The following is a 13,197-nucleotide window of genomic DNA, read 5'->3' on the forward strand; positions in this document are numbered from 1 at the left end:
AATAATAACATCTAGAGGTCTTAACCATTGCTTAGCTCTCGGTGGACTGTTGTGTCAGTGTGACCACTACAGAAATAACATCTAGAGGTCTTAACCATTGCTTAGCTCTCGGTGGACTGTTGTGTCAGTGTGACCACTACAGAAATAATAACATCTAGAGGTCTTAACCATTGCTTAGACTGACGTACCGGTATGCTAAGTTTATACGGAGGCAGACATGATAGTTTTGCTCTACCGGCAAGATGAAAGATTGATAAACGATGTTTGGCTTCTTGCCACTAACTTGCATTTCATGAGGTGATCTTATATAACCAATAGTCAAACAGGGGTCAGCCTAGTTTTGGTATTCCTTCTTTGAAAGAGGAAACAGCCCGGTTTTGCTTTTGATATCATGATATTGATCACTGCTGCATAAATATATTATGCAAAATTGGAAGTAGAGCTGACATACCTGCACCCAATGTTTTGCTCTACTACTATGCTGCCTTGTCAGCATCTGGCAAACAAGCAGTACCTCCGGCTTTCTCTAGTTGATGATATCGTACTATTTCACCTTTCAGCCCCACAAATTGGATATAGCGTGCAGGATAACGCACAGCTTTATGCTTTCATTAAAAATAGTATAGTACAGACACTTTTTGCACTGAATATGTTAACTTTAGCAAGTTACTCGGTGTGTTACGAACATTTAGTTGAGAAAAAAATTCCTCAACCAGCAAGCTCGGCGGAACAATTTCTATTCAAGAACAGATATGAATAAATAACCGCCAACCCTTACAATGACAGGTTTTTTATTGGTTTTGCCATGCAGTTCATCTAGAACTTATAACAAACACCTATTACCGACTGTAAGAGGACTTGAAAGGTTAGCTACATTTTGAAAATGAAATGAATACCTTATATAATGCAGATAGAGAATATACAATTAAAATATCCAAGAGACAGAGAGCTATTATATTAAAGTGAAATTGTTTTATTTAAGATATTGTTAAGTTAGTGAGATTAAAAAAGCATTAGGAATTTGTTATCTTATAACTATTCTTTGCGTACCCTGCTGGTTTATCTTATTGGAATTTCTTGCGCACATATTTCCAAATATTATTTCATCAGAACGCAGAAATGAAAGGTTATTTTTAGAATAAGACTAAGCTCCTGCAGCCACTCATTAATGCTAAACAATTTTTTACTACTAATGACAAAGGTGCAACAAATATTTATGAAGTTTGCTTACTGTACAGAAAACATGGCAAATGGAAGGGGAATAGTGGTGAGCGGGAACAGGCAGAAAGGCGGTTGTCATGATTTCCTAACATCCTGTTGGTAAGCCAACTCTAAAGGTTAATGGAATAAAAATGTCGACACAAACAGGTCAGATGTTAGAATTTGAACGCTTTTCCCTTCACTACTAGATGGTGTGATGCTTATTTGCCTACCAGAACTTTCTCGAGGTTTCATTACAATTTACAGAATATGTTATGCCTGTTGGGTCAATTCATCGACTGCACCTTGGTGTCAGTAAGAGACATTGAAATAGATGCTCTATGTATTACTAACAAGACACGATTCTGCAGAAACACTGCTATATATAATACAATAACAAATATTTCCTAGCCAACAACAATAATTATTCTAGCTTTTGCAATTTTAATCGACGTTTTAGCAAAATACACCATCATAACTTGCAGCGGTTGTCAAACAGTCATCCGAGCAAATTACAACATTGTAATCTGCAGTCGGTATCAAACAGTCATTCTGATAAATTACACCAACATAAACATGCCAAGCAATAATGACGGAGGTGATACATTCCTTCAAAGAAATGCTTCTTTGACCTCTAAATACAACCGATTTCAAGCATACAATATAATATATACATGACACCATCTGATAACTTAGCCATAGTTCCATGCAAATCGACCATATTAAATAGCTGGTCAGCACAACCAGCATTTGTTAGAAATCTTGGCCATGGTATGCAGATAAGCATTGGAGCAAGGGACTTTGCAATACCACCCTCAGTTGCGCTTAGGTCTTTTGGCAGAATTTACTTCGAGTTTGAGAGCTTTTAGCTGTCTTTCAAAAAACTTTGACATCTTTTCGCCTGTAAAGAACGATTTAAGAAACTGAGCCTAAATGGATAACAACAAAATTACTATGGCAAGATGTTTACTGCACAGAAAATTGGCACAGACTATAGTGTAGTCAGTGTGCATCCTGCCAACTGCCTGGAAATCTAATGAGAAACCTGATGCCCTGCCAAAAATGATTGATACAGAAGCAGTGAAAGGCATTACGGTGCCAATGAATGCAAATTTACCAACAGGAATAGTTACCACAAATGTCATATCGGGTGTTTTTCAACTGCCAATAGCTGGGTGGCAGAGTGCAAATGTGCAAATTGCTCACTCGGAAAGGGATGAGTGAGAAACTGGCATGAATTATACAAAAGGAAAGCATCAAAGGCAAATGTGCAAAACCTCACTTTGCCTTGATTTCTCTGGATTCCTTCATGTTTATTCACAAGCCACCTGCGTAGCTCGAGACCCATCACAAGCAACAAGAGCTCTCGCAAAGCATCATTTATCAAAGAATCAGAAGATGTGAAATGCAAGTAAAATACTTTAACGGTATTTTATGATCCCTTCGTATTAAAAGAGATTCAAATGATATTTGTGCTATTCACAAGAAGTGACAAGCCAAAACATGTTCTAACCTCTAAACTGTTTCTGCGCTCTAAATTCGTTATAAACTCAAACCTCCTATGAATTTAATCGGAGACATAAATGTTAGAACTGTTCATATCCAAATATTCCCGTATGAATACCCTCTAATTTGTTTCATTCATTCCACAGTAGAAAAAATATTCATCTCCGCAGTAACTGCTGCATTCAGTCTATTACTGCAGCAAGAGAATAAATGCATTATATGAAAATGTTAATTATATCAATGAAAAATTAATCAACAAAGGTTACTGTAACTTCACCTTAGAGACATGCAAAAGGAAATTTGGAGAAACAATTTACACTTCTATATAAATTATTAAAAAAAAAAGGGAGGAACCACCTGGGACAACGTCTCCTCTACGGAAAATATTTGCTAGGGAGATAACCCCTTCAGTCGAGTTATCCTAAATTGTTGTGGAGGATTCTCCTTCAAAGTTGTGAAATACAAATTTCATTGCTGTTTATATTTTCCTTTTCACACGATTTTTGATATAACTGATCTCTTGCATTTCTTTGTTGTTTCATTATCAATTTCTGCAATTTTTGGTATTGTATCTTAACCTTTAATGTTTTTAATGTTTTAAGAGCTAAACATACGAAATGTTTACTTTTGTTTTCTTTTTTCACAATCATAAATAGAAAACCTTTTATTAAATTAAACACGATCTACTCGTTTTTATTTATAGTATGTAGTGTTCAGTACACTTTATGATGTAAAATGCTGAAAAAATACTATATCAAAGTTGTTTTCTCGCCTTGGAATGGATTAAAATTTACATACCTTTATTCTAATGGGAAAATTGTTTCGGATCTCGAACAACTCGGTTTTCGAACAACATTGTTTGAGAACCGAGGTTCCACTGTATGTTGAGTTGTAAGTTAATATGTTGAGTTGGAAGTAGATAAGATGAGTTGTAAGTTATTAAGATGAGTCGAGTTGTGATTTATTAAGATGAGTCGAGTTGTGAGTTATTAAGATGAGTCGAGTTGTAAGTTATTAAGGTGAGTTGAGTTGTAAGTTATTAAGATGAGACGAGTTGTGAGTTATTAAGGTGAGTCAAGTTGTAAGTTATTAAGATGAGTCGAGTTGTGAGTTATTAAGGTGAGTCGAGTTTTAAGTTATTAAGATGAGTCGAGTTGTGAGTTATTAAGGTGAGTCGAGTTGTAAGTTATTAAGGTGAGTTGAGTTGTAAGTTATTAAGATGAGTTGAGTTGTAAGTTATTAAGATGAGTTGAGTTGTAAGTTATTAAGATGAGTCGAGTTGTGAGTTATTAAGATGAGTCGAGTTGTGAGTTATTAAGTTGAGTCGAGTTGTGAGTTATTAAGATGAGTTGAGTTGTAAGTTATTAAGATGAGTCGAGTTGTGAGTTATTAAGTTGAGTTGTGAGTTATTAAGATGAGTCGAGTTGTGAGTTATTAAGGTGAGTTGAGTTGTAAGTTATTAAGATGAGAGTTATTAAGATGAGTTGAGAGTTATTAAGATGAGTTGAGTTGTGAGTTATTAAGATGAGTCGAGTTGTAAGTTATTAAGATGAGTTGAGTTGTAAGTTATTAAGATGAGTTGAGTTGTGAGTTAGTAAGATGAGTTGAGTTGTAAGTTATTAAGGTGAGTCGAGTTGTAAGTTATTAAGGTGAGTTGAGTTGTAAGTTATTAAGACAAGTCGAGTTGTAAGGTAGTCATGAGAAGAGTTGTGCCTGTTAAAAAGCTTCAGAGTGACACAGTTAATAGACTCCACTTAAAATGAACTAAATTTACCATCTCCATGCAGAACCACAAGCATTCTACCAGTTTTCATTTAGTGGTATAGCATACCTATGCAAGTATACCACTAGTGGTATAGCATACCTATGCAAGTATACCACTAGTGGTATAGCATACCTATGCAAGTATACCACTAGTGGTATAGCATACCTATGCAAGTATACCACTAGTGGTATAGCATACCTATGCGAGTATACCACTAGTGGTATATCATACCTATGCAAGTATACCACTAGTGGTATAGCATACCTATGCAAGTGAAATATGACAAACTATTTTGTGTTAATTTTATCTAAAAAAAACCTAGCCAAGGTCGAGTTGCCATCGTAGCAAGACATAAATGTGCTTCCCAACTTACTCGACAGCAAACCAAATTGGTGGCTTGACCTTGTGAAACTTTTTAAAACACTCGCAGACATCATAATTGTCCTTGCTCATAACTCTCCTGCATATACATTTACATTTAAGATGTAGATAATGGAAACGACATTTCATATGAACAGAAGACAAAGCGTCACTACTAAGTTTTTTGCCATTTAGGCATAAAGCGCTGTTCTTGCCCCATTGGAATTTATATGTAGAATTTTACGTAGCATCGAGAGCTTCAGATGAGCAGTGCTATGCAGGGTTGGAAAAATCACGGTTTTTGTGAAAAAAAAATCAGGTTTTATGGTTTAAACCGGTTTTGATGGTTTAAACCAGATTTTATAGTTTTTATAATTTTACTAAGGGTTTTGCAATTTTTAGTCTAGTTAACATCACTTACTATGACTGCATGATTGAGTATTGAACATACATATGTGGAATCATCTATTAAAGATGGTACTGTGGGAGTTGTTATGGGAAAAAGGAGAGAAAAGATGGAAATTTCGGAATGAGTCTTTAATCAAACATAATTGATGAAATACAGAACAGAAACCTTATGACATAAAGTGAATATTTTACATACAGCTCTATGTATAAATACGAATTTTAATCCAAGTGATTAATCGTGTGGTAGTGAGAGCAGAGCATAATGCAGATGCATTGCTAGTGTTTGGAGCAGTTGGCAGATGACTCAACTTCTATCATCTGAATATTAGCAGCACTGCCTAAATTGGTGTTTTCAGCTTGACATTATGCTACATGAGCTTTAAGCCTATCTGCGTGACCTCGCGTTACGATAGCACACCTATTACATTTTGCCTTAAAACGTTTGCCTTTTGCAGTTCAAGTGAAAAACTGCCAAATGGGATCCTGTTTGCGAGGCATGTTGAAAATTTGAGACACAACTTTAACTATTCAAAACACAAAAAAACTTGATAAACGGAATTCTAACAATCCAACTACTTTGGCTTGTGCCCGATACATGAAATATTAGTTTGCAAACTTAAAGCTTCTGCCCAAAGGATTTTATTGTTTTATTGTTTTAATTTCTAATTATAAATAATCCTTTCTCACTGGCTAGACTTAGAAAGTATTCATTCATTATTAGAGACGATGATTGGATTAGTATATTTTACATGGTTTTTATATTTCATCATTAAAGAGATCATTAAATCACTTGCTAAAAGCAATTGAAAATGAAATTCACTAATTCATTGTTGTGCTAGGATTTCATGTAGTTTCAACTTGAGCTCCGCCATAAATTTACTACTGTGTTCTAAATTAACTTCCACAGCTGATAATTATATATAATTGCATTTCTATCGCACATGAAGCACGAGGAGCTTAAAATATGTTTTTCACAAAAAATAATGAAAAACCGAAAAAAAAACCATGAAAAACCGTTTTTTTTTCGGCTGGTTTAAACCGAGCCAACCTTGGTGCTATGCATTGCATCTTACCCATCTTGTAGAAATCACTTGACGTCTCATTATAAGTAGAACAGTTGATGAAGATTTGTCGAACGTCGCTGATCATCTCCCTGACGTTGCTGTATTTTACCATCTTGATTCTGCTCATGACTGTCTGGCAGTCCATCGGGTGTTTTATTATAGAGTGGTAATCAGGTACCTACATATCAGCATATTGAGCCTTTAGCTTACCATCATAACTGACTATAGAAACCACAGAAGCGGTAGGTAGTAAACCAACAGTAACAGTAGGTAGTAACCAACAATAACAGTAGGTAGTAACCAACAGTAGCAGTAGGTAGTAATCAACAGTAGCAGTAGGTAGTAACCAACAGTAGCAGTAGGTAGTAACCAACAGTAGCAGTAGGTAGTAATCAACAGAAGCAGTAAGTAGTAACAAACAGTAGACATAAGCAGTAATAAATTACAACACATCTGAGACACGCAGTAGCTTGGCACAATAAAATTTTGATGTACAGGTTATCAGCTGATGAATCTCTCAAACATTGACCGGCCATAGTAACAGCAACTGCCTAGGTGTGGAATCCTAATACCGTATGTCGCTGGCATGTTCATCGATGGGTGATGCTAATTAAAGTACAGTGATAGGTGATGCTAGTTAAGGTGATGCTAGTTAAGATACAGTGATGGGTGATGCTGGTTAAGGTACAGTGATGGGTGATGCTGGTTAAGGTACATCGATGGGTGATGCTAGTTAAGGTACAGTGATGGGTGATGCTAGTTAAGGTACAGTGATGGGTGATGCTAGTTAAGGTACAGTGATGGGTGATGCTAGTTAAGATACAGTGATGGGTGATGCTAGTTAAGGTACAGTGATGGGTGATGCTGGTTAAGGTACAGCGATGGGTGATGCTAGTTAAGGTACAGTGATGGGTGACGCTAGTTAAGATACAGTGATGGGTGATGCTAGTTAAGGTACAGTGATAGGTGATGCTAGTTAAGGTACAGTGATGGGTGATGCTAGTTAAGAAACAGTGATGGGTGATGCTAGTTAAACTACAGTGATGGGTGATGCTAGTTAAACCATAACTGTCACGAACAACTTTTATCGTATTTACTAGGTAAATCAGACATGCTGATTCGGATTTTGTACTCAAAATAAAGATTAGTCCACTAACTTTCAGAGTAATGAAGGCTTTTTTACAGCGTTTTAGTATCGGTCTCGAAAACAACACAATCGGCATAACAAGCTCCGCCCATAAATACGTGACGTAACCTAGCTTCTTAGGAACAGAAGTTACGTAGGGATGTTTAGACTGATTTAGAATAATAGAGATGGGTGTTTTAAAATCCATTAATATCTAAATTCAGCCTTAAAAATAATATGTCTTTTCTGAAAGGTAGATAAGCTATTTAGCATTGCATATTTAAAAAAGCGCGATAACAACGCTAGCTCGTGATAAAACCGCGCTTTTTGAGCTCATTTTTCTCAACGTTCAGCCCATTTAAACGTCATGTAACAAGCTACGAGTAATTTTAAATAGTTTATATACCTTTCATAAAAAAACTGAAATTATTTTACAGGCTGGATTTAGATAATAATGGGTTTTAAGACATCAATCTCTATTATTCTAAATCGGACTAAACATTCCTAACTTCCGTTCCTGAAAAAGCTAGGTTTCGCCACAAATTTATGGGCGGAGCTTGTAATGCCGATTGTGTTGTTTTCGAAATGGATATTGAAATGCTTCAAAAAAGCCTAAATGACTTTGAAGGTTAGTAGACTAATCTTTATTTTGAGTACAAAATCGGATTCAGCGTGTCTGATTTACCTAAATATGATAAAAGTTGTTCGTGACAGTTATGGTTTAAGATACAGTGATGGGTGATGCTAGTTGAGATACAGTGATGGGTGATGCTAGTTGAGAAATAATGTAGCTTCTATGAAAAACTATACATCATAGTTGTTCCGGTTGTGTCTTCTTGAGACATGCATAGAGTTATTGCATAGAGTTGTTGCAAACATTCTCTACACAATAAATATTTCAAAACCAGCTGATATTGAGCTCTTAATGGCATTTAATGCACTTTTTGGGCTGTTAATGGCTGGCGGAGTAAAGTTTGGGTTGAACTGATCCAAACATCTTATGTTCTGCAGTTCTAAATGTTTACTGAGCTTCAAGCAAAGCACCTGTGGACACCTGTTGATACACAGTTCCGGTCTCCTTCAGGCTTAGGGATGTAAGACTAGTGGTGGTTGTGCAGTGAGCTTTACTGTGTGCATTATTTGAGCACTCAATTAAATCACCAACCACTGCAAGCCTTCTATTATAACAATCTCACCAGGACTGTTGTCTCACATGAAACTCACTTTCAATAATTAATAAATAAACTGAGTGGTGCTATAATTTTAACAAGTTTAAGTTTTAAGAACTAATGTATGAAAGATTTGAATGCATCTTGCAAATGAAATTTGAGCATAACTGCATGAGGAGAAACTCCTACATATGAGGTTAATTTATTCCGAGATGCGCTCCATATGCTAAAGCCATAAAACACAAAATAATTCATTGCAGACTTGTAGCAAAAAAAATAAAGTAAAAATCAATAAGGGGTATGACCCGTGAAGTGAGAAGTAGCCTTAGAGCTACAGGAGACGGACAATACATAGGTAGGGGAGGTAATTGAAACAATGAGAACTTGAAAATAACATATAACTTATATACACATTTTTGTCTTTGTATTCTAAATTTTATGTTTAATTTTCACATCCATTCCTTGACATCCGTTCTTCGACATCCATTCCTCGACATCCGTTCCTCGATATCCGTTCCTCGACGTCCGTTCCTCGACGTACGTTTCTAGACGTCCGTTTCTTGATATCCGTTTCTCGACATCCGTTCCTCAACCTTAATTCCTCGACTTTTATTCCTCAGCTTTCATTTGCTTTCTTTTCTTTGAAGCACTTTCAGTTTCTTCCCCAAGCTAACTACTATACAGCTCTTAAAAAATTCATTCGAACATGTTTGCTCGTGTTTTTCTATTTGTTGTTTGAAAAAGGTCTTACATTCATTTTTAACCTTAGTAACTATAGTAGCCTACAGTAACTTTAGTGTAATTAGTGATTATGATCTGCAATAAGATGTAACATTACAAGTGCATGTACAACGCGCAATACGTACCAAAGGAAGTTCTTACTTTCGAGACAGACGTATAACCTAGTCATTGAATTTAACTTGCGTGAATTTAGCCTTTTTAAAAAATACTTGAAGCTAAGTTTTAGTATGTATTTTCAACTATTTTAATGAACTTCAACTTTGTCATTGCTAAAATTTTCCCACTTATCTGCTTTCAGTTCCATTTTCACAAAAACTAATAATAACGCTGAACTGTGCAAGATCGAGCATTGTTTCTCTTTCATTTGTTGTAAGAGGGATTTCAATAAATAGCATATCGATATTTGTCATTCCGATATAATGAGCACAGCGACTGTCAGATTTGATTTGAGAGAAATTATTGTTGATATCGTATAGCGAAACAAACTTTGTTTAGAGGGTAAAAAATTATCCTGTTCTACTTCATAGGGCGACAAAATCATCTAACAGGGTCATTGTAACCGGAGCGGAGAGCACCCTGTACTGACATAGTGTTGCGCAGAAAAGCTTCCATGTATGTCAGCAATAACTTTGTAGACCCAAACAAATATTTGCTACAATTTTAGTTCTTCACCTGTTGAGAGGTTCTTATGCTGAAACGATGGTAAGGTAAAACTTGACTTTGCAATGCTTGTTTCTCAAAAAAATTGTCAACACTTAAACCAAATACACATTCACATAGAAAAAATATGTGATGCAAGACCAACTGTCTTCCAAACCAACCCACAAGCATAATCAGGGAGTTGCAATGGAATAGTAACGTTACAATGAAGTTAAAAATAATGGACCTCCCGCACTTCATGCAAAGTTTGCTGTTTGTTACTAACATTTTTGTCCTTCGTCTGTCACAAACTATAGCAAGCTATATATCATTAGAAAGGGAATTTTCTCCCATTTGTTCTGCTATGCAGAAATAAGATTAAATGCTGAATGGATTGCGATAAGTGATCAAAATTCTCTGCAGTCTTTTAGTGCGATTCGATCAGTTTCATACTCCAACAGATCTTTTCAGGGCCAACAATATTGTTCAAAAGTTGTTCTATTGATCAACTAGTACATTTGCCAATTTCATTAAGTTGTCTAGCGTTGGTTATAACATTTGATTACACTGATGTAAAGGTGGTATGCACTGGCAAAACTTTTAATCGGTATGATGTGAATTTCTAAGGTTACTTAAATACTTGACTTGAATTTAACTAACTTTATATAAAATATTTAGATTCAACATATTTTAATTTTTTGAATATTTCTGTATCATTGCTATGTTTCTGTAGCATTGCTATGTTTTTGTAGCATTGCTATGTTTCTGTACCATTGCTAAATTTCTGTACCATTGCTAAGTTTCTGTAGCATTGCTATGTTTCTATAGCATTGCTATGTTTCTGTAGCATTGCTATGTTTCTGTACCATTGCTATGTTTCTGTATTATTGCTATGTTTCTGTACCATTGCTATGTTTCTGTAGCATTGCTGTTTCTGTATCAGTTCTAAGTTTCTGTACTAATGCTATGTTTCTGTAGCATTGCTATGTTTCTGTACCATTGCTATGTTTCTGTAGCATTGCTATGTTTCTGTACCACTGCTATGTTTCTGTAGCATTGCTATGTTTCTGTAGCATTGCTATGTTTCTGTAGCATTGCTATGTTTCTGTAGCATTGTTATGTTTCTGTACCATTGCTATATTTCTGTAGCATTGCTATGTTTCTGTACCATTGCTATATTTCTGTACCATTGCTATGTTTCTGTACCATTGCTATGTTTCTGTACCATTGCTATGTTTCTGTACCAATGCTATGTTTCTGTAGCATTGCTATGTTTCTGTACCATTGCTATATTTCTGTACCATTGCTATATTTCTGTACCATTGCTATATTTCTGTACCATTGCTATATTTCTGTACCATTGCTATGTTTCTGTACCAATGCTATGTTTCTGTACCAATGCTATATTTCTGTACCATTGCTATGTTTCTGTACCACTGCTATGTTTCTGTACCAATGCTATGTTTCTGTACCATTGCTATGTTTCTGTACCATTGCTATGTTTCTGTACCAATGCTATGTTTCTGTACCACTGCTATGTTTCTGTAGCATTGCTATGTTTCTGTACCATTGCTATGTTTCTGTACCATTGCTATGTTTCTGTAGCATTGCTATGTTTCTGTACCACTGCTATGTTTCTGTACCATTGCTATGTTTGGCTCAATGCTAACTGGTTAAATCTACAAAAAAAACAGTGGCTATCTCTGCAAATTCAAAGTGGTCTATTATTTTTTAGCAACACTGTATAATGTAAAATATTTTAATGGAATTGAACAATAGGGCAAAAACGTTTATATACAGTCATTAGCGGGGTTTGATTTATATATCTGTGTATTTAGTCGGATAATGTCAAGGAATTTTGATGACCGCATAGAATAGAACCTCTTCAATGAGGAGTCAACAAGTGGAGAAAGGTGGGAGATCAACACAAGGCGCAGCTCAACAACCAGCAATCTAAAGCGGTGCGACAGCGATGGTGAATAATTTACCTCTCGACGACTGACAGGGTTGAGGAAAGGCCAGCAGTCATCCATCTCCATCATCTCTTTAACTATCTCCTCACATTGGGCGAGCTGGGCAACTTCTTCAGAGAGATTCGCTCTGCCACAACTATGGCTGGCCCTCACACCACCTGAGTTAGTTAGTGAACAGTTAGTGTTGGAGGCAGTTAATCCGCTTCTCAAAACAGTTTAGATACGATATGACAACAAGTAAAGCACACAACTTCTCAGTGCAAACTAGGACATTTATGTTGAGGGAAAACAATAAAGGTGTATGCAGCCATTCTAATGTTGTTCCTTCTCAATTAGCTAAACAAAGATCGAGAGAGAGCAGTGGTAGAAAGTAGTTCGACTGACGCCGCCTCAACACAGAATGGGAACAGCTAGTTCACATAAATATTTCTATACTATATCTATTCCAGGAAATGAACTAGTCGGACAAACACAGCGAGACATTTATGTATAACCTATACAATGCTTAGCGGAGTATGACAAAAAAGGGGAAGAATACCAACCATCACTGGGAGAAGCTGGTCTTGAGCCTTTAGACTTTCGGCCTGCAAGTAGGAGAGAAGAGTTAGGACTCAGCCGTTCATCAGCCCTGTCTATGTAAAATATTTTATTCACAACTCAAACTGATATTATTGTAACTATATAAGCTGTGGATGGGCTGCGAGCTGGGCTTCGACTAAATAGATTAGAAACTTGTAAACGAATGAGCTAATAGGAGACAGACGACTGCAAGCGTGATGGCATACTTCCACACAACAAGCAGTTAATAGTCTTTCGATAATAAATCAAATATAAAATGAGAGATGAGTCATTAAAATAATGGCAAAACATTTTTTTTAGTGATAATAAATTGCCCAGAAGTGAAGGTAATGTTTACTCCGCAATATTTTCCATTTTTAAAAAGAACCTTACTTTTCGAAACATTGGAAATTTCATCCAGGGAGAATGATGAATGGTTAAAACAGTAAACATCAGGCAATGATGAGATGTCAGGCAATTGTATTACTACAAAGCTTAATTGGTAGAAGACATGAATGTGCTGAAAGGCCTTGTAGTACAGAGACCCCATAGAACTAAGACCCTATAGTACAGAGGCCTCGGAGTACTGAGGCCTCGGAGTACTGAGACCTCGGAGTACTGAGACCTCGGAGTACTGAGACCTCGGAGTACTGAGACCTCGGAATACTGAGACCTCGGAGTACTGAGA

At 36.2% G+C, this 13,197-nt stretch overlaps 1 protein-coding gene across 1 annotated transcript in view; it reads right to left on the reverse strand.

The window, feature by feature from the left end:
- Positions 1 to 1,533: 1,533 nt before the first annotated feature.
- Positions 1,534 to 13,197, reverse strand: part of LOC137401232 (bromodomain adjacent to zinc finger domain protein 1A-like) — a 57,086-nt gene continuing 45,422 nt past the window's right edge. Inside the window, exons 25-28 of the mRNA XM_068087644.1 lie at positions 12,494 to 12,535; positions 11,967 to 12,109; positions 6,313 to 6,481; positions 1,534 to 2,101 (exon numbers count right to left, since the gene is read on the reverse strand). Of these exons, the coding sequence (XP_067943745.1) occupies positions 2,016 to 2,101; positions 6,313 to 6,481; positions 11,967 to 12,109; positions 12,494 to 12,535 (440 nt within the window). The 3' untranslated portion in view covers positions 1,534 to 2,015. The remainder of the gene's footprint in view (positions 2,102 to 6,312; positions 6,482 to 11,966; positions 12,110 to 12,493; positions 12,536 to 13,197) is intronic.

This window comes from Watersipora subatra, chromosome 7, assembly GCF_963576615.1.
Source record: "Watersipora subatra chromosome 7, tzWatSuba1.1, whole genome shotgun sequence".
Taxonomy (NCBI): Eukaryota; Metazoa; Bryozoa; class Gymnolaemata; order Cheilostomatida; family Watersiporidae; genus Watersipora; species Watersipora subatra.